This window comes from Sminthopsis crassicaudata, chromosome 4 (assembly GCF_048593235.1).
Source record: "Sminthopsis crassicaudata isolate SCR6 chromosome 4, ASM4859323v1, whole genome shotgun sequence".
Classification (NCBI taxonomy): Eukaryota; Metazoa; Chordata; class Mammalia; order Dasyuromorphia; family Dasyuridae; genus Sminthopsis; species Sminthopsis crassicaudata.
In genome coordinates, this window is record NC_133620.1 from 97,959,297 (window position 1) to 97,982,902 (window position 23,606).

General features: G+C 44.2%; 2 protein-coding genes across 12 annotated transcripts in view; one reads left to right on the forward strand and one right to left on the reverse strand.

Moving 5' to 3' along the window:
- PPP1R12B (protein phosphatase 1 regulatory subunit 12B) overlaps positions 1–7,918 on the forward strand; it is a 246,141-nt gene extending 238,223 nt beyond the window's left edge. For 5 of the 9 annotated variants that reach the window (XM_074308814.1, XM_074308815.1, XM_074308816.1 and 2 more), the window contains one exon: positions 1,605–7,918. In XM_074308814.1, coding sequence (XP_074164915.1) covers positions 1,605–1,691 — 87 coding nt within the window. In that variant the 3' untranslated portion in view covers positions 1,692–7,918. The remainder of the gene's footprint in view (positions 1–1,604) is intronic. The other 4 variants (XM_074308817.1, XM_074308818.1, XM_074308819.1 and 1 more) reach the window with 2 other exon arrangements.
- Positions 7,919–15,626: 7,708 nt separating this feature from the next.
- SYT2 (synaptotagmin 2) overlaps positions 15,627–23,606 on the reverse strand; it is a 167,450-nt gene continuing 159,470 nt past the window's right edge. For 2 of the 3 annotated variants that reach the window (XM_074308824.1, XM_074308825.1), the window contains 2 exons: positions 20,271–20,404; positions 15,632–16,977 (listed from right to left, as the gene is read on the reverse strand). In XM_074308824.1, the coding sequence (XP_074164925.1) occupies positions 16,771–16,977; positions 20,271–20,404 (341 nt within the window). In that variant the 3' untranslated portion in view covers positions 15,632–16,770. Of the gene's footprint in view, positions 16,978–20,270; positions 20,405–23,606 lie in introns of all 3 variants that reach the window. The other variant, XM_074308826.1, reaches the window with a different exon arrangement.

Here is a 23,606-nt window from a genome sequence, read left to right on the forward strand (position 1 = left end):
AATGAGGGTATTTCATTTAAAAATTTCCAAATTCTCAGGTTGTAGTTGAGCCTTTGCTCAAGGAAGATCTCAAAAAAATGATGATTCTGATTCCTTGAATCTGTAAAGTGTTTCATTTTATAAAATCCTATTCACATCTGTTACTTCATTTGATCCTTACAATACCTTGATAAAATACATGGGATAATAATTTTTCTCCTTAGGGAAACTGAAACAGGTGAATTGATTTATATCGATAGGAAGTGGCAAAGAATTAAAATGGCCATCACTTAAATCTTAGACCACAGCTCTTTCCTGCATTCCATGCTGAATAATGGTAACACTAATAACAGTCTTGTTTTTCTATACCCTTTTGTTTGCATTTTCCAATATATCATCTCTTGTTAGAGTTACATCAACTCTGAAAGAGGAAAATCATCATTTTCCCCATTATACAAATAGATAAGTGGAAGAAGTGGAGGCTTACCAAAGACCATCCAGCTGGTCAATGTGAGAACTAGTACTAGGACCCAGATACAGGTCAAGCCAAGCTGCATGTGGAAGGTAGCGTCACCTGCCAGCTCACCTGCCAGTTAGGAGGTTTGACTTGTCACAGCTATCAGCTATCCAGTGCTCCCTAGCCATGATCTAGATCCAGGCTTTTGTGCCCATCACAGTGGAAATGCTTTTTGCTCTCACCTGCATTCTCCTGTGACAGCCAAGGCCCATGTTTTAATATTTCCACATATCCTATTAGAGCCTACTGTCTTATCATTATGCCTTGGGACACACACACACACACACACACACACACACACACACACACAAGCAAGGACAAGTTCCAAATTAGTGAAACTTAAAGCATCAGTTTTCAATATCCATTGAACCTGGGATCCTGATGCTGAGAAAATCTTGGTATTCCTCAATAACTGTCAGTAAAGTAGAAACAAGGGACTCTCTGAAGCAAGTGCACGTAGTTCATGTATTCTGATCTTGGCCACCTCTCACCTGTGATGCCCTCAGATTTAATAAAAATCAGTATATTCCACGTGAGGAGATGTCCTTTTCCTGAGTCATTTCATTGAAAGTTCCCTCACCTCTAGCATCCTGAAATAACAACTCCCATCACTGTAGATAGAAAGCCTGTCAGTTATTTTCTCTGTGCCATGTAGTAAATCCCAGAGACTGATCAGCTTCCCTTCCCTATCCTTTCTCTCCTCACCCGTCACTCCGCATTGTCTTCCCTTCCACCTATTTCTTCACATTCCCTTCAGTTGGGATTCTCCTTGTTTCCCTAGGCTGGAGGTGACCACATTCCTAAAAGGTGTACAGGTCATCAGAGACTAGAAGTAACTCACTAAGTCCATGGAAAACAAAAATAATAACTAGCTGACATTTTAGCATAATGCTTGAATGTCCTAATAACAAGACTGGAGGGCTTTATTTGTCCCTATTTCCAAGAGGCCAAACTTGTACTTGTTGGGGGGTGGGAGTTGCTTGTCTTGGGGTGACTCCTGAGGAGATGAGAAACCAGGATTCAGGAAGCTGGCCTCAGGCTGCTCGGGGACAAGTATGGAGGCTGGAAGGAGTGCTTGGAAGCTCCAACATCTTTGTTGTCTTTGCAGGTTTTGACAGAACTCAAGTCCGACAACCAGAGGCTGAAAGATGAAAATGGGGCCCTCATCAGAGTGATCAGCAAGCTGTCCAAATAGACTCATTCTTTGGGAGGAAAAGCTCCCGCTCCCCTCTGCCTCCTCCTTCCAACCAAAAAGAGTCCGTGCTGGTGACCGAAGGAATCCTCCCTGCCCCACCAACCGAAACATTGACTTTCCCTGCATACCCCAGATCTCATCTGCCCTCGTGTTTAGGGGAGTGTTCATGAAAACCTAATGGTGGCAATGGGCCATGGCCACGGGGAGCAGGGCAGAGTGTCTCTGCAGGAGGGCCCTGGCCCTCGCTGCTGCTCTACCATGTTCACATCAGACCCAGTCTAGACCTCAAAGGCCTCTCCGCCCTGACCAGCACCATCCCTGCAAAAGCCCAGACTTCTGGCCCAGGTGTGCTTAGGTCGGTGTGGAGATTTCACCTGCTGGCGCAGGGATCCCAAGGAAAACTGCTCAGCTTGGATCAGACCACCATCAACCACCAGGGCCATGTTTTGTTATACTTGGTGGCAGCTGCTTCTCAAGGAAACTCTGTTCTCCTCCCTGGAAACACCTTTTCATGGCGGCTACAAGACTTCTGTTTCGCCTGTCTGGTAACATTACGAAGAGCCTCGACCTGCACTTGCCCTTGTCCATCTTCTCCCGGGGCTCGGGTGGCCTTGCTTCACCTGGAGCTTTCTTCCTCTCCTTTCCCCTTTCCCCCCCATCTAAAATCCACGTCGTAGCATCTGAGTTCCACTGGCTTTAGCTCCTTAGAATGGTATTTTCTGAAGCTGTCAGGGGACAAGAACTACCTGGTCAGCCGGCAGCCCCTGCCCCCTCTCCAAGCGTGGCCCCATGCACCATGAGGGGTGCACACAAGCACCTCATCCCTTGTTTTGGATGCTGTCTAGGCTGTGAAAGCCCCATTCTGGCCCCACTCTGGGGAGGGTGTTCTGGTTTGGCTTTCTTCCTCTCAGCCTTAATGTGTGTCCCTGGTGAGAAATAGCCCAGCATCAGGAGGCCTGGGGAGAGGCTAAAGTGGTGGTGGGGGGATTCAAAACTTGAACATGATGGCCAAGAAGACTAAAAACAACTCGCTGTGCTGCTGGCAGGAGGACCGAGGGAGCGCGAATATTGGGGGGGCGCCGTGGTCGGCCCCGGGAGGCATTGAACATCTTCACAATGGATGGGGAGACCACTGGGTGGAGAGGCAAGGAAAGGTGGTGTGTCTTAGAGGGAGGAGGGGCTGGGGTCATTTACTCCAACCGAGGCTTTTACCACCCCTGAGGCAGGACAGACAGCCATGATCCTCTCCTCAAACACTTCCAGTGACAGGGAGCTCATGTAAGAAAATGTGTTCCATCATTAGGTGGCTACAGTTTTTAGGAAGTTCTTCCTAAATCTAACACCATGTTCCATTCATTGATACAGTATGCCCTCTGGAGCCAGGCCATTACTCGAATGCTACACATACTCAAATATTCAAAGAATTATCATGGACTTCCCTCTCCTCAAATGCCTCTTTATGCCAAATACCCTTCCACTGTTTCTCCTGAGAGGTTCCAGCTCTCCACTCTCCTGGTCACCATCCTCTTAGCTGTAGTGCTTACATGGTGTGACCAGTGAAGCATAAGGTAGAACCCTCACCTCCCTTGGTCAGGACATTCTGTCTTTATTAATGCAGCCTGAGAGAGCATTAGCTGTTTTAGCAGCTGCATCACACTGTTGGCTCATATTGAGTTTTTGGTCAACTAAAACCACCCCTGGTCTTTTTCACAGACGTGACTTTGGGGGTATCTATCATCCTTGGTATATAAATTCAGTGAGTTTTCATTCAAGTCCAGTGATCAGTTTTCTCATGTATACTGCCTCTGTCCTCTCTGAATCTCCTCTCTGTTCATCAAGGTAGAGAAGCTCTTCATAGATGGCTAAAGCATCTAGCAATCACATTTCAAGGGTTTCAAGCTTTGTCTTTCTTGCCAAAACTCGTTTTATAGTCTGCAAAGTGATATGTTGACTCCCTTTCTTACCGTATGTCAAGGAAAGCCATTACTCTGTGACATTGGAGTGGTATTTCAGAATTGTGAAAATAGTCACTTCAGGGTAATGAGTGAGATGAGTTGTATTATAAGCATTTACTTTATTCTAATCAATGAGACAGTTTATAATTTCATAAAAGATGCTGGAGGATTATCTAGCCATGTTTTGGTCCTTTGGAGAATTCTAGTAATATCTCCTCTATGAGAAGAACAATTCTTCAGATATTTCTGGCCATCTCAATAGAATGAGAACAAATAGGGCCACTTAGATCTTATTTTGGAGTAGTCCCCCTTCCAGTCACATTTCCAGAAATCTCCCTCTTGTCCTGACTATAGGGTATATCTGCTTCCTTTAACCTTCTAACCCTTCCAGCTTCTATCCAATGTCGTTAAAGAATCCAGCATGTACCTATTTGGTTTTCTGAGGCCATTGACATTCAGTTTTTCATGCAGCTCACTATGTATGGACCCTCAAACACATCTCTTAACCTATGCTGCATTGCCATCCAGGGAATAATGATTCTCCTTTAAACCCAGAATTTCTATGCAGCCAAGAGTGCCTGAGTTAGGGGGAGGGGGGAAAATACAAAACTTCCCTCTTTGAATGAAAAGATACTGAAATGAAAATAAGCAAGGTGGGACTCACAAGGCTGTGCATTCCACTGTGATCCTGGTCACTCATCACCACCTTTCCAGAATTGCAGCATGATACCTTTAGATCTTATCACAGTCTCCACTTAGAAGTGGAACATTTTACTCTAGGTTACTTCTTGCAGCAAATTAAACAGCATAGGTGATTGTAATGACATCAAAAGGCTCCTTAAGCCTTCCCTTGGAAAGTAAATGAACATTTCAGCAAAAATTAAGTCCACTGCACAAGGCACTGTGCCAAAGGCCAGGCATACAGACAAGAATGAGGGCTCCTAGACTGTTATAGGGGGAAATGATGTGGAGAAAATATTTTTTTGGATTTTACTAATTCTTCCTAAATCCTGTATCAATACTATACTGGTATAACTCAAGGTACTGCCCCCCAAATATATTCACTGACTGACTAACCCCATTGGCTTCAGTCAGTCTATAAAGCAGATATCATGGGTGTGTAAGTTGAGAGATGACTTGGTTTTTAACCCTAGCTTCCTCCATTATCTTTTGCATCTTTGCCAGACACAAAAAGGGGTGTTGCTAAGATTTTATAAAATTCTTGGTCCCCAACTCTAGCATCATCATGTGTGAGCTTTGTAGAAATGGCCAGGTCCTAGCATAGGTTAGTCCCTTTATACTCAAAAATAAAGCTGCATCAAGAGAGGAAGATAACTTCATAGATGGGGTTGCTCCTGAGGTTTTGTCACAAGCCGAGTAGCCTTAGACATGTTTTCTCATCTGTAAAATGAGGGAGACTTCATGCACCAAGAGTGTGACAATTTTTAGAAGATTAGAACATTTTTCCACCCTCAGCAGAACTGCTGCTGTTTATTACTTGGAAATTCAGGCACAAGAGCATCATTGTTTCCTTCTGAATAGGAGTCTTCGGCATCAGTGGGTCAGCCTTGTTGGGAAGTGATTTTAATACTAAAGTTGAATGAGTGCTGTTACACTCATTCCTCTTTCAAATGGATCCATAAGAACATTATAGCATGCAGAGGGGGAAATTGAAGCTCATGGAGAAATGGGCAGAAAGCAGGGGATGGTGAGATTTTAATGGGAAATGGGATGGCTCTATAAAGGCGGAGTCCACTGCCTTCCCAAGGTGTCTCACTTGATTTCCACTGTTATTAATTCCATGCTTACAATCCAGTTGCATTCTCCATGCACCAGTTTTTTTTTTTTTTTGTTTTGTTTTGTTTTTACAAATGAGCTCAAGTTCTATATCAAAAAGAAAAAGCCCACTTGGGTTCCTTCGAGCCCCTCTATGGTCAGGACTGTTAGTTTGAGTAAGAAATGGCTGAGATTTTATTGAAAGCAATCATGAGAATAGGAGGTTTGTAGAAGAGACAGCTTAGTCACTAAGAGTTGGCAGACTCTTACTGAACCACCCCTGTCTTGTCCCCCCATGGAGTAAGAGATGGAAGTAGGAGTGAGTAGGATTGAAGATTGAAAGCCCTGTAAGGGACAATCACCTATATAGGGACATGAGACAGAAGGAAGGAAAACCTGGAGAGAGAGACTGAATATTGCAATAAATCAAGGCTGGGACTGACACTGAGAGGGAAGGCTAGCTATATAGAATTAAAATTTTAGCCTGCAGTGCAAAATCATTGTTCTAGATTTTAGTCAACTTTCTTAATATTGACAACCAATCTTGTGTCTGCTATTGAACTCCTGCATTCTGAATACTTGGGAAAAACAACTTTCTGCAGCCAAGAAACTGTTAGTGTCACAGCTATCAATGACTGCTCACCTGAGAGAAGCTATTGCCTAGAGCAGTCAAAGAATGATCCTGGGTACTCTGTAGCTCACTTAGGCTCAATAACTCCTCCATCCTCAAAAAAGAACTCCAGATGAAATCGGAAACTTAAATTTTATAACCTTTCCATTAATGATTGTTCTGACTTCATCTAAGATATATTAGTGATTTTAAAATAATTCTTTAATCCACATCAAAAGGGTTTGGGGATTGCTGAGCTGATGTGAACTCTGTGCAACGATGTGGAACCCAATGGAAATGTGATCACAGAACACCATTTTCTTCAGTAGTCCCAACAGATTCTCTTCTTATCCCCAGCCCCTCAAGGAACCATCCTGGGAATCTTCCTTTTGGTAATCTTTTCACATACTTTGGACCATGGAAGTATATCATTTGGATTATCTCTTCTCTGCAGTGTCACCTAAGGAATGGTAGAACACTCTTTCAGAAACTAGTACTTCTCCCTCTCCTTTCCCCACGTATTTTCTGCTTTTGCAAGCCTTTTGTGGTGGATGTTAGTTTAGGGAAGAAGCTTTTCCAAAAAGTCAAGGAAGTGAAATATGTCTTCTGGGAGGCTTCCCCAGAGAACTCTACATAATGCCCTCAAGCTTCAGAGATCCTGATGTCCTAAGGAGCTGAGATTTAACTTAAAGGGCTTTTGTTCAGGATGTCCTTTTACCTGTAGAAAGGCCACAGAACAATGATTCTGACTTTTTTTTTTTCAGAGGTCAGTACTAAATATGTCAAAACTGAGTTCTCCAGTTCATCCAGGCTTTGCCCTTGGTAACTGAGCTATTTCTCACTTCGGTCTCACTGGATCCACTTCCATCTCAGCGAATGGAAATCTGACTGAGGATGCCCTTGTCGGTAATTGGGTACATATCTGCTCCAGCAAGAGGATTCCAGAAGATAGTTAGGGGGAATCTAGCTATCTCTAGTGAAATGTGTTTCCTTCAAATATCAGAGGGAGGAGGCATTCTGAAGTATAAGAGGCCGTGTCTGGGACTATCTTGGAAGAGACTAGGACCATACTTAGGCTGGAACATTCTGCTGTACAGACACAAACCAGATCCTCACTTTAATTAAGGCTTTTTTGTGTCCTCCTCACATAATAGTAAGCCCAGGAATAGATATTCTAACTAAGCATTTGGTGGAGGACAATAGAAGAACTGAAGCTGCTTGTTAACGAGACCCCAACGGGAACAGGTAGAGAAACAAGCCCCCGAAAGGGCCTTAGTATTGTCTGGATCCCCATAAATCTTCCTTAGTTTGCCAGGGTCTGGTAACTGCCTTTACCTGGTGGCCCTAAATAGTGCCCTCATTCCCCAGACCGTGGTTGGAATGGGTTCCATCCTCCCCGCCCCATTCTCCCCTGATTTGGAGATGGACTTTGTTGCTTTTCTGCTGTCGTTCCTCCTGCCTAGCTGAGACTACTGGAGAAGGCCAAAATCACTCGGACAGCTGTTCTGCCTTCTTGCTTAGAAGGTAACACTCTTTGTCTTCTGCATCTTTTCATCCCTTAACCCCACTTCCACCACTCTTAAAGCACTGGATATAACCATTTTTTTTTTCAGCTGAATTGTATGGACTAACTTCAGTCAACTGTAAATACACTGGGGGTGGGGGGGAGGGAATAAGGGGGGATGTGGGACTTGTGACCCGAATGTATTTTTATGCAAATTTGAGTGGCCTTTCAACCCTGAGATGAATGATTTTGTTTTACTGGTTGTCACTATATAGTATTATTATGTGTTTGAAAGTTTGAGATAATAATATTCACATCTATATGATGCCTGTAAACACAACAGTATTTATAAATGAGTAAATAAAACTGTGTTTTAACTTTGCATCGGTATCTGTCTTGGGTCTTGGATTTATAGGATTTTGCACCTGGGAAGAATTTCCTCAGGGTTATTTTCATTGATTCTCCTGCCTTCATTCAGGAGTATTATACTCCCTTCCATTTTCAAGAATTTTCCCAACCTCAAGAAGGGTCTTAAGCAATTAAGAGACCAGGAAAGGGACCTGGGCATAACATTAAAAGGGAAAATGGTACCAAGACCAGAGCTGCTGAAGTCAGGCAGGCACGAGGGCTGTCAGAGCCCAGAGAGTCAGGCTACTCAGTGGCTTTCCCCAGGGCTGCTCAGCAAGCTCTGACGAGGCTGTTGATCACTGGCATCCACCCTAAAGCTTTTATCAGTTTATACTGGTTTTGAACAATGTTTAACATGCTACAAAATGGTTCCTCACCTACTACATGTAAAAGACTGTGCTTGGGCTACAAAAACAAGAATGACAATTAGCCTCCTGACCTCCAGCAGCTTATATTCTTTTTTTTTATGAGCCCATTGCTTAGTTTAGGAGATCCAAATTCCCGAAGTTTTCCACACTACAAAAATAACGGGTTGGGAGGGGTCCGAGCAGAGAGCAGTGGGAGCAACGTTTGGCTTAGGGCAAGCTGCTCCATCCCCGCCCCCATCCCCAGCCTCCCTCCTGAAGGCTGGGTCACCACCAAGGTGGTGTCTTGTAGGTGGCCGGGATTTGACCTGCCTCGGCACAAGTGAAGTTCCAGGATCATCTCTGACTTTTCTCAACCTGTTGGTTTCGGCCAAATGGAAATCCTTGGTCACTGCCTTGGAGCAAACAGTACTTGGACAGGAAAGGAGAATTCCTTTCCCCTGCAGTCATGCTGCTTGGGGCCAAAGTAGCAGCCGGCTTCGCGCACATGATGTCACGGTTGAAAAGTTCAGACCTGGTCAGAAAAGGGGATCCTTGGCAACCAAACCTAGGGGGAGGACAGCAATGGCAAGAGGGGGGTTCAGGAGGAATCGGGGAGTTTTATACTAAGTGTAGTCCAAGTCCCTGGGTGGAAGTTGAAGGCCTGGAGTTTTAATTCTCTCTCCGACTCCCGTGGAGTTGGAGCTTCTGTCTTTTATTTGGTAAAAGAGCAGCCTTTTTCTTAGTGTACCTCCCAGGAAGGTGACAGAGGCTCATCCACTTGGCTCAGAAAAAAACACCTCTTAACACCTCCACGTGATGGAGTTCTCCCTACCATTCCCCAGGGAGAGAGTTCCTCAAACATTTATAGGAAGGAAATTCTCTTTATCAATCCCTTATACTGGCGTTTAAGCTCATTCCAGTTTGCTTTACCTTCAAAAAACAAAACAAAACACAGGAGTTCATCAGATTTCCTTCCCCCAACCCCAAGGACTGTGTGTCATTTGTTGGTCATTGCAGCCTCGTCCAGCTCTTCGTGACCCCATTTGGGGTTTTTTGGCAAAGACATGAGAGCAGTTTGCCATTTCCTTCTCCAGCTCATTTTACAGAGGAGGAAACTGAGGCAAACAGGGCGAAGTGACTTGCCTGGGTTCATATAGCTAGGAAGTGTCTTACGTTAGATTTCAACTCTAATCTTCCTGATTCCAGACTCAACATTTTATCCCCATACCGCTTAGCTACACACTGTCTCTTTCCTGTTTCTCCTATATCCTGGACCGTGATGGGCAGTTTCCCCCCTATAATTCCTCTTCCTTCATCAGTCAGTGACTTGGTAGCAAAGTATCTGAACTCCTAGGGAGCCTTTAGAGTCTTGTTCCGCTCCCCCCTACTATCCCCCCTCCACGCCTAGCTTTATTGCACCCAGAGACACACTTTCACTCAATTGGATGAAAGGAAGATGGGGTGAAGAGGGTATCTCTAAGCTGGCGGGTCTCCTGGGGACAAGAGGTGCTCTAAGCAGCTGAGGCAGCCTCACTGTAATTTTCGAGAAGCATCCTCCTCTGCCCTCCTCCCTCCTGCCTGGCTCGCTCTCAGCGGGAGAGCAATTCTGCCATTTCAAGATAATTGGAATCTCACAGCCCCATTCCAGGACCAGGGACATGGAAGATGCTCGATGTAAATTCTCTAAGTGGCAGCAGCGGCAGTCGCTGTAACAAAGTCCAAAAAACAAGAAGGTGAGCAGGATGAAAAGCGATCTGAGCCGGGGTTTAACCCTTCCTTGGAGCCACTTTTGAGATCCTGGAACTGAATTCCAGCTCTCATACAAGGCACCCCACACCTTGCTACAGGTTAGTCTGAAATAATTTTGTAACTGAATGTTCAGGGAAAATCCTCAGCCCTCTTTTCAGAGCCCTGAGCCTGAGCCGGGTAGAGGTTCTCTTGGCTGGCTAGCCACAACCTCAGCGTTGCCCCGCTGAGGGGTCCTCATTCAGCCCTGGCCCTCCAAAGGGCGACTCTCCCTCCAGCCCTCAGCCCCTGAGAAAAAGTTTGGGTCACTAAGAAAATACCAGAAGGCTCCATTGACTGTTCTCGGTCATTCACTCCATGTGTTCCTCCATTCCCCTTCCTTTCTCAGTGGAGAATGAGCTTTGAGTGGGTCTTGTTATTGTCCTCTGCGGTTCCATTCCTCAAGGTGCCAGGCAGTGGATCGTTCACCCCAGGGGACCCCGGCCCTCCACATCCCCCATCCCTTCTCCCTCCCTACCCAGCAAAAACAGACCAGAGGCTCCCCCCACCCCCAGCATTCTTTCAGCTCATTTCTTTAATAAGGAGACGCAGCTCTTTACAAAATAACAATTTGACAAGAAATCAGACAAAAACAATAGTCCACACTAGGGGAGGGGGACATTGCCAAGCTTGAGGAAAGGGGAGAAAGAGAGGGGCCTGGGACCTGGTAGGTTAAGGGGCAGCATCTGTGCAATTATCTTTCATGGGAGACAAGATTGGGGAGATAGCTGATGAGGATGACATCCAGTGACCAGCTGGGGTAGGGGTGAGCAATGAGATATCCTCGGGTCCCCCCCAGCTCTGGTTCTATACATCTCAAGATATTCAGGAAGAAGCAAGTCGGTTTCTTGGATTGGGGGTAGGATAGCAGTTCAGATTGCTGTAAGGAACAGTCTCTAGAGACTCCAGAGCCCTAACCTGCAAGGCAGATTGGATGGAGATGCTCACCTTTTCTCCAGATCGCTCGCCTCTCCTTTCACCCCAGCCTTTTCTGTGAGCTTACTATTTCCATTTCCTCTCAGCTCTGGACTTGAAAAGTGGCAAAGTTCTCCCCATCCACCCAAGTTGGGCTAGAGAGGGTTCAGGTTTTCCTCCTTTCCTCTTTCTCAGTTCTTACCACCTCTCTTTATCCCCTCATGACCTCTGCCCCACCCCCACAGCTCAGGATTGAGGTGCCCATCCCCAGAATGTTCAGTACTAACTGTCTCTCCAGTTCCTGCCCCCATATCCTGTTAGCTCTTCTATGGGATTGGGATCTTCAGTTTTTAAAGGAACACTACCTACCTCTTGCTCTGTCTACCAATAAGAGGTGGGCTGGGTGAAAGCATATGGGAGTATGAACATCCAGAGAAGGACAGTCTCCTAACTTGGGACATCCCAGCCTCTCTTTGGATCTCCATCACTCCTATGCAATAATCTGTCATGCCTTGATCCTGCTAGGGACCCTTGTGGTCACTGCTTAGCTCTAGTAGTGGCTCCTATAATATGAATTTGCCAAACTCTTAGTAGCCCATCCATCACACCAGGATCTTTCCAAACGGCATCCAGGGTCTTCCTCCCATCTCCCCCTCTCCTAATTTAATGGAGTATCAGCACCTCCATCATCTCCAGGATGGAAGTTTCAAAGTCAGGGACTTACCAAGGATGGGTTGAAATCACTTGTTACTCTCCATGTCCCTTCTTTCTAAGCCTCTCACAATCTAATCTACCATCCCCCAATCCTGACGCCTGTCCCCAGTCCACCCCAAACTGGGGACCTCCCTGATTAACAGAGCAAGAGCAAAGAATTCCAGTAATTCCTGCCTTTTGAACAGTGTTTTTTGCAATATTTTACCAAGTGTTTCCTCATCCATCACTCCGTCCAATCCTCAGACTAAGGTCAACAAAGAAGGGATTTTCATACATGTAACATTTTACAGACAGGGAAACTGAGGCTAGTAGGGCAATAACTCTGGCTTGCTACTCCTGAAGAACTGATCTTGTTCCCAAAAGGGATGGAGAGTCAGAGTCAAAGAAGGGACAGAACCAAAACCTTGAAACCACAGTAAAAAAAAAGGAACCAGCATGTGCTGGAGCTACTCAGATCATTTTTTGAGGACCCAAAGGAAAGCTATGAAGACTTTGAGGAAGTAAGATGAGGGAAAGGGGATGAAGGACAGTAGGTGAACCCTTCCCAAGCAGTTTTGGGAAACCCTCCGGAAGGGACATTTGGGAGTAGAGGGCAGGTGTCTGACAGGCCGGCCCTATTATGGCTTATCAGTTAGTTCAGACATCAGGAGGGATGGGTGCATCACACATGGAACACAGAAGCCACATTTACACTAAATATCAGATTAGGGTACAGTGCAACAAAGATACATTTAGTTCTACAAAACCCAACAAAGACAGACAAGAAATTGGGGGGAGAAGACGGGGCAAGGGGCAAGAAGAAAGATTGGTTCTGATTTTCTTACTGCTTAGATGGATTGCATGCGCAAAAGGCCAGCTCCCCATCAGAGGAGTATCCGTCACATGATAACCATCAAATGGAAGATTTTCTCTTTTAGGGCTGGGAAGACAGGACTCATTCATACCACATTAAAAAAACGAACTTATAGCCTTGATGGGTTCTGTAAAATGGGCTGTGGATCAGTAGGGAGAGAATCTCATCATTATCATGCGGCTATTTACAGAAGGCTTATTAACATGCACCTTAATTAAATGTCTTGTTCGTATGTATATCATATATATAATCTTCTTTTATATATATATATATATATATATTACTAAACACAAAAAGAAAGGGCATCAGATGAGGCTCAAATGGCTTCAGTTGGTTCAATTTTTTTTTTGTCCCTTAAAAAAAATGAATTATATTTGTATGTCTTCAATTCACAGTGTCCCCTTCTCAGTATTGCAGTTTGAAAACCACTTTAAGTGAAATCCTTAGTGTTCAGTCTCCGGCCCTCCAGGGGAGAGAGTGCTGGAGAATGTGGAGAGAGAAAGGTAACAATGGGGCACCCCCTCCCGACAGAGCCAGGCCCCCGGACTCTTCTACAGGACCTCACTGGGGACAAAGTGCTTTCACCTTCTCTCCTGCCTGCCCCGTGTTCCCAGGGCAGGGCCACAAAACCTAGCCGATCGATGGGGCAACAATCCATCTAAGGACTGGGCTCAAACATGGGAACCTTTGGTAAAAGGGACAGAATTCACTACAAGAATGGGTTGAGCCTGGGCTATTTACAGACCATGAACTGTTTTAAGGATCTGAATGAGTTGTAGAAATCTCCTCCTCCCCCCAGACAGCTCCCGACTCCCACAACCCTGAGAACCCAATGTTAAGAAATCTATTCCCCACTTAGCAAAGTAACTCTTTCAGGAAATCATAAGGCAACTTGTTATCCAACTCTCTTCCCTCGGAGTTTCTGCACTACATGAACTTCCCAAAAGTCAAACTATCCATCTCTCTCCACCCCCTAGCCGCCTTTGGAAAGGACAGTACGGGGTCTAGAGTTATTTCCATCTTTCCTTATTGAGTGGGGGAGGAAAAAATGGTATGGAACCCCATCCTGTGCCCAAGTCCCCCTCGGCTGGTCTGGCTAGATTTGTTTCACGCCCCCAGCCTTCCGAGGTTCTAGATTGAGTAAGTAATTAGTTCATTACTCCTATGATTAGAATAATGTTTTGGGGGCTAGGGTAGGAATTTAAGGTTCCCCATGGAATTGGGGGGAAAGTAGGCTTTGAGAATAATGAAGCAGGGGGGATGGTTCAGCTTCAACTGTCTCTCAAACCCGGGCTGGCTATGAACACTCAGAGGTCCCATTGGGTTCCCAGAGCCTTCCTCTAGCTAGGAACTCAATACCAATCACATACAATATCCCAAGTCCCAGGACCCCAGAATCAGATCAACATGGAAGTGAAGGTTTTGGATAGTGCACCATAGCCCGAGGTAGTCCTCTCTGCTGGAAGTCCACCAGCTTGCACATCTGTTTCTAACCCCCCCCCCCGAAACCCAAGCAACAGATGCCAATCAGCTTGGTTACAACCCCTCCCCCACTGGAGGATTCTCCCTGGCACTTCAGGAACCTGGAGACCTGACTGCTCATTCCTTCTGCCTTCCAGGACCGGTTTGGCTTGGGATCAAGGTTCAAAATCACTCCATTCTCATTCAGCCCTTGAGATCAGCTAAGAGGAGGGGTCTCCAGCGAGTGGCCTGGCCTGGGCAGGTGGATGCCCCAAATGGACAACATGCTTCTTTTCTCTAGGCTTCCTATGCTGCAGCACTATGGCAATTGGTGGATGAAGAAGGGGAGGGGAAGGAGTGGAAAGTATTTTAAAGAGATTAGATTCCTCAGAGAAGAGAAGGTTCAGATAGGAGGAGGAGATGGGAAAAAAGAGAAAAAGCCAAAGGAAGAGGTGATCCATGGGCTTAGATTGGGGGGAAGAGACAGAGATGGCAGTAGTGGGAGGAAAGGAAAGAGATGTTCAGAAAACACTAAAAACTTCAAACGACTCTTTATAGAAGGGGAAGAATCTCATGTCTTTCCCGTCAAACCAAACTGTCCCACTCTAAAGAGCCCTAATCCTCCCGCCACTGCCCCCGTGGTCAGCAAAGACTACAGCCCATTATCCTTATTACAATTCAACTCTTCCCTCATTTAAAAAAAATAGTCTCTAGTATAAAAATAGCCTCCTAGTCACCAGGGAGCCCCAGCAGAAAGCCTGATGCCCTCTTTAAGGCAGACAGACTTGGCTCCTGCTTCCTAGGAAGTATTCCTCCTCATTTGCTTAACAAAAAGTAACCTTATGTCCATCTTCAGTGAAACCTAGAGATGTGACGCGTCGTTTCCTCACCCACAGCACCCCCATATCCGGATTTCTTCCAGTTCTCTCCCACATGGCTTTATAGTCTGGGGAAAATAGTTGTGGCCATGATCAGGTAAGACAGGAAGTTCTGCCATTTTGTGCTACTCGGAGGGCATGCTTCCTGGCTTTCTCCTGCTTTAAAAAAAAGGGGGGGTTGGGGTTTGAAGGGAGATGAGGCAATAAGGACCTAAGGTTCCTGTGTTTCCTTTTGTGGGTGGGAGAAAGGTGGTACTGATTTTCATAGGGTTGTCAAAGCTTGCCTCACCCTTGCCCAGTGTGGAAAAGGGGTTGAAGGAATTGGAAGGGGACTCAGTGCAACCTTGGCTAACAAATATATGGCTTTTATCAATGCTGTGGATAAGCGGTTAATGAGCAGGGCCAGGGCTAGGCAACAGGGCAGTTCCCCTGCTGGCTTCCAGTGGCCCATTGGGAATGAATGCTCTATGCTTCTGGGAACCCAGAGAAGCCTCCCTGTAGAATGCTAAGTCAGGGGACTCCCTTCAAAGTCTCTATGCGGTCCCTCTAAATGGACATAACCTCTCTTTCCCCGGCACAGAAATGAGGGATGGGTAAAATAACTTAAGGAAGTGGAGAAAAAAATCCCAATGCTGGCTTTTACCTCTCACCAGGAATGTCTTTGCTACTCAAACCTCATCCATCTCCAATTCTTACCTGGAATTCAGGGACCTAGGATAATGGTAACCTTTTTTTTTTTTTTTTTTTTTTTTGCTAAAGTTCTCTGGCTCTGCACCAATTACAATCTCCCCACCAAAGTCGTGTCATTTTTAAAAGGCATGATGGGAAATAGACACAATTCAAACCGTATGCCTTTTCCAAAAGAGAACCAATATCTGCCTTCTCTTCTGAGGAATGGAGAATTATAGGTTTTGTCTTTTTTTTAATCTTTCTGGGAAACAGAGCCTCTGTCTCTTGCTGCTGACCAAATGAGTTCCCCAGGTTGGTGGTCCCACACCAAGCCAAGGCGAGTTTCACAGAGCAGGTTACTTGCATGACTACTCAAGAGGCTGCTTTTTGGAAGAGAGAATAGCTGGCAAAGGTCCATGGTGGCAAGGGAAGGGGTTTGGTCCAGGCTCTGGCCAAATTCAATCTTCATAACTTGTCATTTCCCCAAAAAACCCTCCCCATATTGAATATTTGGATTTCTGATATTCAAGTTACGGGTAAATCAAAACACTCTGGGATCCTGGGCCTTTTCCTTTCTGAGTTTCCATGTCCCTGAAGGATCTTCCCTCTCCACACCTTCTCGTGTTCCAGAAATAAATGGAGGAGCTCAGGGTCATTCACTTAATCCACTCATCATTCCAAAGCTGAGCTCCTCATACAAACAGAGATATACCCGGGCTATCACAGGATTCAACTGGCATGTTGCCTTCCCAGGACCTTCTCCTTAAGTCAAAATCCAAGAAATTGGATGTGTCACCATTGTGTTGGTCCAGAACATTTAAGAAACAGGAAGTGCCACCATTTTGTTGGTCCCAAACATTCATGAAACAGGAAGTACCATCCTTTGTGGGTCCACCACAAAGAGGCCCCGGAGATGGAGTTTGAGTGAGGCCTTGAAAAAGCAAGGAGGAAAACAGAGAGGGCATGCAGCACGGGGCAGCTATGAGGAAGAAGGAAAAGAGCCAGCCTTCTCTTTCACCTGTTTGGGGACTCTCCTTACACAGCCAACAGAGGGAAATTTGTCTTTAAAAAAGGAGAGAAAGAAAAAAGGGAAAGAAAGGAGATGGTGACAAACCAAAAGAACACGCTAAAGTTGCATAACTGAGGTATTGAGAGCTCTGGGTCTTGTCAGTGTTCATAAGGTGAACCCAGGCTCAGAGGCCACCTATTTGTTCTTGCCCAGGAGGGCGTCCACCTCCTCCTCGGGTTTGAGAGAGTGCCACTGGGCGATCGGCCTCCGGGGATTGGCCAGCATGTCGGACCAGTGCCGGAGCTCGGTGCCTGTGGCATTGCAGCCCACGAAGATCTTGCCGATGGCTTCGTTCTTACCCAGTTTGTCATAGTCCAGCACTGTGACCACAACCTGGACTTTCTGTGAGAGAAACAAGAAGGAGATGAATCTGAGGCCGGAAAGGTGCACCCTGTGGTCCTCCTGACTCGGTCCCTACTCCAGACTGCCAGGCTAAAAGGTTCTGCCAGAGTTCCTTGTGGGAAGGAACTGGGGGCACTGTGGGTAGGGCAGAGGGCTCAGGAAGAGCTGGGGACTGGCCTAGGATACTTACTAGCTACTGTGTCTGCCGTAGTTCTCTCAACCATAAAATATATAATCATACACCTCCTAGAGGTGTTGTGGGAGCAAATGAGTTAATAACTGTAAAACACTTAACACAGTGCCTGGCATACAATAGGCACTTAATAGAAGCATTTCTTTCCTTTCTTTCTTTCTTTCTTCCTTCCTTCCTTTCTTTCTTTCCTTCCCTTCCTTTCCCTTTTCCTTCCTTCTTTCCTTACTTTCCCTTTCTCTCCTTCCTTCCTTTCTTTTTTCCTTTCATCCTTCCTTCCTTTTTTCCCTCCTTTCCTCCTCCTCTCTCTTCTACCTTCCTTTGTTTCATCTTTCCTTTCTTCTTTCCTTCTCTCCCTCTTTCCTTCTTTTTTCTTCCTTCCGTCTTTCCTCTTTTCCTTCTTTCCCTAACTCCCTTCCTTCCTCCCTCATTCCCTCCCTCTTCCTTCCCTCCCTTTTTCTTTCCTTCCTTTTCTCCTTCTCTCTCTCATTTTTCCTTCCATCTTTTCCTTCCTTTCCTTTTTCCTTCCTTCTCTCCTTTCTTTCCTTTTCTCTTTCATCCATCCTTTCCTCCTTCCTTCCTTACTCCTTCCTTTCCTCCTTCTTTTCTTATTTCTTCCTTCCTTTCTTCCTTCTCTCTCTCTTTTCCCTCCTTCTTACCTTCTTTTTGTACCCATCACCTTATCTCTGGATAGAATTGTATCTAACATAACCCCAGGCATATTGAGGGTAGGAGGCAGAGAGCAGAGAAAAGGAAGCAGTTTTTCCTCTCCCTATTAAACCCATTTTTAGTTATCTTTCCAGTGAAGAAGGCTTTCTTCTCTATAGCCCAGAAAAAGCATTGCTCCCTCTTATTCCTAGAATGCTCATAATGCCCTCCTTCTTCACCCTTGATTCCTGACATCCCAAATTTCCTTCAGAGCCCAGCTCAGGGACCACCTTCTACATGGGGTTTACCCTGATCCTTCCAGCAGTTTGTTTTGATGTTGGCTTTGTGGTTATTGTTGTTTTTCTGTTTTTTATATTCCTAATGTATATCATATTGCCTGGCATATAGTAGGTGCTTAATAAATATTTATTCATTGGTTGTTCTTACGTTTCTGGAGGCAAAAAGGAGCATTTCACCACCTCCTTTCTTATTATTCTCATTAGATAGCACCGTGACTCCTACACACAAATACAAGCCTCTTCAGATTCTTATTTTGACCTTTTATTCGAGCTCCTAGAGGCAGGAAGGATGAGAACATGATTTATTTATACTGAGTAAGAGAAAAGTACTCCAAAATGAAGGACTAGTTGTAAGCCATATCTGAGGTCAGTGGCAGAGCTGGGGGCAAATTCCTGATGTTCCGACTCTCAGTCTGGTGTTCACTATGTATTTCTGACCCTACTGATGTTCCTTGAGTCATTCATTGCCAAAAATAAAGCTCAGTTCTTCCCAGAAGTGAAAAAGGAAGTTCATTTTAAATCTCTGCCATGTTCGTAGGTGGCCAAGCTCATCCACTGTCATGGACATCTGCCTTTCACCAAAGTGAGGTCAACTTAGAGACGGTCCCGAGGCACCAGGGTTTACTCAGATCACAGCCTGTTTTTAAGTTCCAGATGGCATTAGTACCTGCTCTGCTTAATTAAAGTGCTCAGTCAATATAATACTGACCTTATTTACTTTCATTTTTCATAGCCCAGCAAGACATTTTAAAACTCAAACATTTGATTATCTCCTCCTCTCCTCTATTCCAATTCCTCACACCTAGAGAAGGTGCAATTATAATCATTTTATATATATATATATATATATATATATATATATATATATATATATATATATATATATATATATATATATAATTATATATATTTATATAATAATTATATATAAATACATATAATTATATATATATGTATATAGATATAGATATATAGATATGCAGCCCTGCAAAACACTTTCCTCATAATAATCCTGTGAGATAGGTAGTGTCAGTATGATCACCCCCACTTTACATATGAGGAAACTGAGACTCAGAGGGGTTAAATGCTTTGCCTGTGGTCACAGAAATAATAAAGGTCAGAGCTGGGATTAGGACCTAAGCCTTTTGACTTTTCCCCCTGACATACTTATAAGCAGTAAATGGGAAGGGAAGGAAAAGTGGAAGTAGGCAACAGATAGAGATACAGAGGGAGAGAAAAACAGAGGAATAATGGAATAGCATGGGAGGAAGAAAGAAGAGGAAGAGGAGAGATGAAAAAAAAGGAAGAAGGAAGGGAAGAAGAACAGAAGAACAAAGAAATAATAGGAGAAAGGAGGGAAGGAGAGAGAGAGGACAGATTAGCAAGCCCAGGATGATTTTCTCTGATAATTTTAAGAATGTTGCTTCTCTCTAACTATCCCTAATAGGGAATGTGAAATAGGAGTTGCACTGAGGCTAAGCAGGGCAGGAGCAGCTTGGGGCAAGATATTAACTTAAAATAATAATATTAATAGCATGGATCTGCACCTTAAGATTTACAAAGTGGGAGCAGCAGTGGATAGCGCACCAGCCCTGAATTCAGGAGGACCTGAGTTCAAATTTGGTCTCAGACACTTAACACTTCCTAGCTGTATGACCCTGGGCAAGTCACTTAACCCCAGCCTCAGAAAAAGGAAAAAAAAAAAAAAAGATTTACAAAGTGCTTCACATTTGACTGATGTGGAAAATAAAGCTTAGAGTAATTAATTGACTTGTCCAGGGTCAACTGTGTCTGAGATCAGACTCAACTTCAGATCAAGCTGTTCCCTCTTATGTCCTCTTGTACCTGCTGTGTTTCATCAAATACAACCCTTTGCACAAATACATCAGTGCTCCAAAGGCCCAAGTAAATCATTTAGGGAGTAATTCTCTATTGGAACTTTTACTCCTCATCCTCTGGGTCAGTTCAAATAACCTGAATGACTGCTCCCTTTTCCTAATACATCCCACTCTCCATCCCTGATTCCATTAGGAGCATTAGGGAATTTGGTCACTGATCTACAAAGTAGTTTCTCTCAAACTGTCTTAAATCTTCTCCTTTTGTGATTACCCCCAACCCACACCGCAGGCCCAGAGCCCAGATGGGACCAAGATCACCTGGATCTGCTCGAAGGGTATCTCAAAGCTGAAGGATTCATTGAAGTAGGGGTTCAGGGTCTTCTTCTTCACTGTGGTCTTCTTCTTCTTCAGCCTTTTACCATTCTGCATCAAGTGAATCTTCACATAGGGATCTGCAGAAGGAGAAATCAATCACCATCAAAAGCTTCCCAACTCTTGTGGATGCCGATTATTATTATTCTGATTATTTCTCAATAACAGTCATCTACAACTCATCTCTTTTTCCCTCCCCTAGACTGTAAGGTCCATATGGAGCTTACATGAGGCCATATGAACTTTGCCTCTTCTCCCCAGTGTCAGTCTTAGTTTAACTCTAAATTTTATGATGCATTCGTATAGATCCATTATTTAGCTCTAATATGATCTATTTTTATGGATCCATTTTCTAAGGAATAAATTTTAGAATGCAGATAAGGATGAACCTCAGATCATCTGATAGCTTTTCTTACAATATGAGCTTACTCTTTCCAACATGAAGCTTACAATTACTGACAGATAAAGGGGACTTAGGTGATCATGTAGCACAACTCCTTCATTTGACAGATGAAAACTCAGAGGCCATAGAAAACTATGAATATGAGGAACTCAGAGAACCATGAGAAAACTTACAAGAACCAATGCAAAGTAAAATAAACAGAACCAGGGAAAGTAATCTACATAATTGCTCCAACAAAATGAAGGAGGAGGAGGAACAGGAGGAGGAGGAGGAGGAGAAGGAGGAGGAACAGGAGGAGGAGGAGGAGGAGGAGGAGGAGGAGGAACAGGAGGAGGAGGAGGAACAGGAGGAGGAGGAGGAGGAGGAGGAGGAGGAGGAGGAGGAGGAGGAGGAGGAGGAGGAGGAGGAGAAACAACCAAATGTCATATGATTATAATAACCAAGCTTATCCTTGAAGGAGGAATGAGAAAATGCATCTCTCTTCTTTGCAGAGATCAAATACTATGGGTGGGAAATATTACATATATAGGATGTCCCAAAAGTCTCAATGTAGTTTCAGGTTTTATTAGCTTAAGTTAATTAAGCTTCAAGGTTAATAAAGTTAAGTTAATAAAGCTTAAAACTATACTTAAGTTAACTTAATTAACTTAAAACAAATAAAGCTTAAAATTGTGCTTAAGACTTTTGGGACACAGTGTATAGATTTTTATTTTTATCTTTTGTTTTTATGTTACCTTGATTTCCTCCTGTTCCCTCCTCCAAGATATTAAAGATATAAACAAAAGAAGTTTAAAATCTTTTAAAAGAAAAAAGCAGCAAAAAATGAACAAAACCAGTCAACACATTAAAAAAAAAAAAAAAAAACAACCAAAAAACAAAAACAAACAAACAAACAAAAAAAAAAACCACCTGATGTTACAAGGCCCTTCCCTTTCCCTTTTCTTTATCTTGTCTCCTACTTCCAATCCAGTTTGTCTCAAATTTTTCCTATGAATACTGAAAGCTTACTTCTTGGTTACCAAACATGCAGTTGGACAGAATCACAGAACAGAGAGCAGAAAGGGACCTCAGCAGCCATCCGGTCCAATTTACACATGAAAGGAATCTTTATCATAGCACACTGGACAAGTGTTGGTTCTCTGTCTCTATTTGAAGACCTCCAAGGAAGGAGAACGCCCTCCCTCTAAAAGGGGCCCCCACATGTTAGGACAATTCTAATTAGTAAAAATGAGTTGTTTTGTTATGCATGAAAGAGCAAAGGTCTGTGAACCCAAACCCAACCCCTGAAAGTGACAGCATGTTCTCCTGTAAATCCATCGAAAGGGGCAACTCTGGAGCTGAGAATGACTACTTTTTTTTTTTTTCCCCTTGAGGCTGGGGTTAAGTGACTTTGCCCAGGGTCACACAGCCAGGAAGTGTTAAGTGTCTGAAACCAGATTTGAACTCCCGTCCTCCTGAATTCAGGGCTGGTGCTCTATCCACTGCACCACCTAGCTGCCCCTGAGAATGACTACTTCTTAAGACCACAGCGGGACAAGGGAGAGATAAATGTAGTCCATCCTAGAATAGAACTATAGAACCCCAGAACTTGAAAGGACCTTAGGGGATATTCAGTCCAAATACATTCCTGACAAGATTATCAACTCCTTTTACAGAGAGCTCTGACAAGGGAGCGCCCACCACCTCTCAAGAGAACCCCTATCACTCGTGAACAGCTCCTCTGTATGCTGAGCATGTCCCATGCTGTGCATATGTGGCTATATATCATCTTTTACCATTGTATAAGCCACTGACATAGAATTCATCACTTCACTGAAGAGAAGTAGCATATTTCATCTTAATTGTTTCTGGACTCATCGTGGTTTATCATTGTGATTGTTCCGAGTTCTAAAGCCTTTTAAAGTTGTTTTCCTCTGTAATGTTATCATTGTATAAATTGTTCTTCAATTTCTGTTCACTTTGTCCTATATCAGTTCACAAGCATCAATCCAGTTTCTTCTAAAATAGTCCATTTCCTCATTTTTTTTTTATGGCAAAGTAATATTTCAGATTAAGTTGCTGACCTATGTCTCTCCACTCCTTCTCTGTTGAATTGCATCTACACTTGCTACCTCACACCCATTTTCTTACCATCAACTCATTTTTCAGCCCCTTGCAAACTGGCTTTTGACCCCACTACCCACTGAAATCTTGCTCCAGAATCATCTCTTAATTCCAAATAAGATGATCTTTTCTCAGTCTTCATTCCCATGGACTTTTCTCCATCTTGTAACACTTTTGATCTCTTCTTTTTAATCTGATCTAAATCTGATCCTATCAGATCTGATCCTCTCACTCCCCTCCTCAAGAATCTGCAATAGCACCATTTTGCTTCCAGAAGAACATGCAAAGGGGGACTATTCTGGGAAGATGATGGAGAAGGTTGGCAAATTTCAAGCTCTCCCAATTTCCCCCACAAATAGAACAAATTTGTGCCTCAGGGCGAACACAGATCAGTGAAAAACCAAGAAGACTTGGGGCAGAGCAGGGATTCTAATGATACAACCCTACAAAATCTGAAGAAAGGCCCAGGCCAGGATTAAACTGAAGTGCAAACACCACCAGGTTAGCTCTGCAGAAAAATCAAACGGGGATTCCTTGGGCTATGTGGTTGTAGTTGGATTCTCAGCAGGAACCATAGAGATTTTCACCTTCCCAGACTTTTTATGGAGTGAGGGTTTGAGTTTGGGAAGACAGAGTGAACCTCGGCTTATTGGGAGGCCCAACTGTGCTGCTGAGACAAGGCTTTGGTCCAGAAGGAACCAGCATTGGCTAAGTGCAGAAGCATCGGGGGAGGGTGCTGCTGTCTATGGGCACTTATAGGAGGGTGGAGTTCTTCA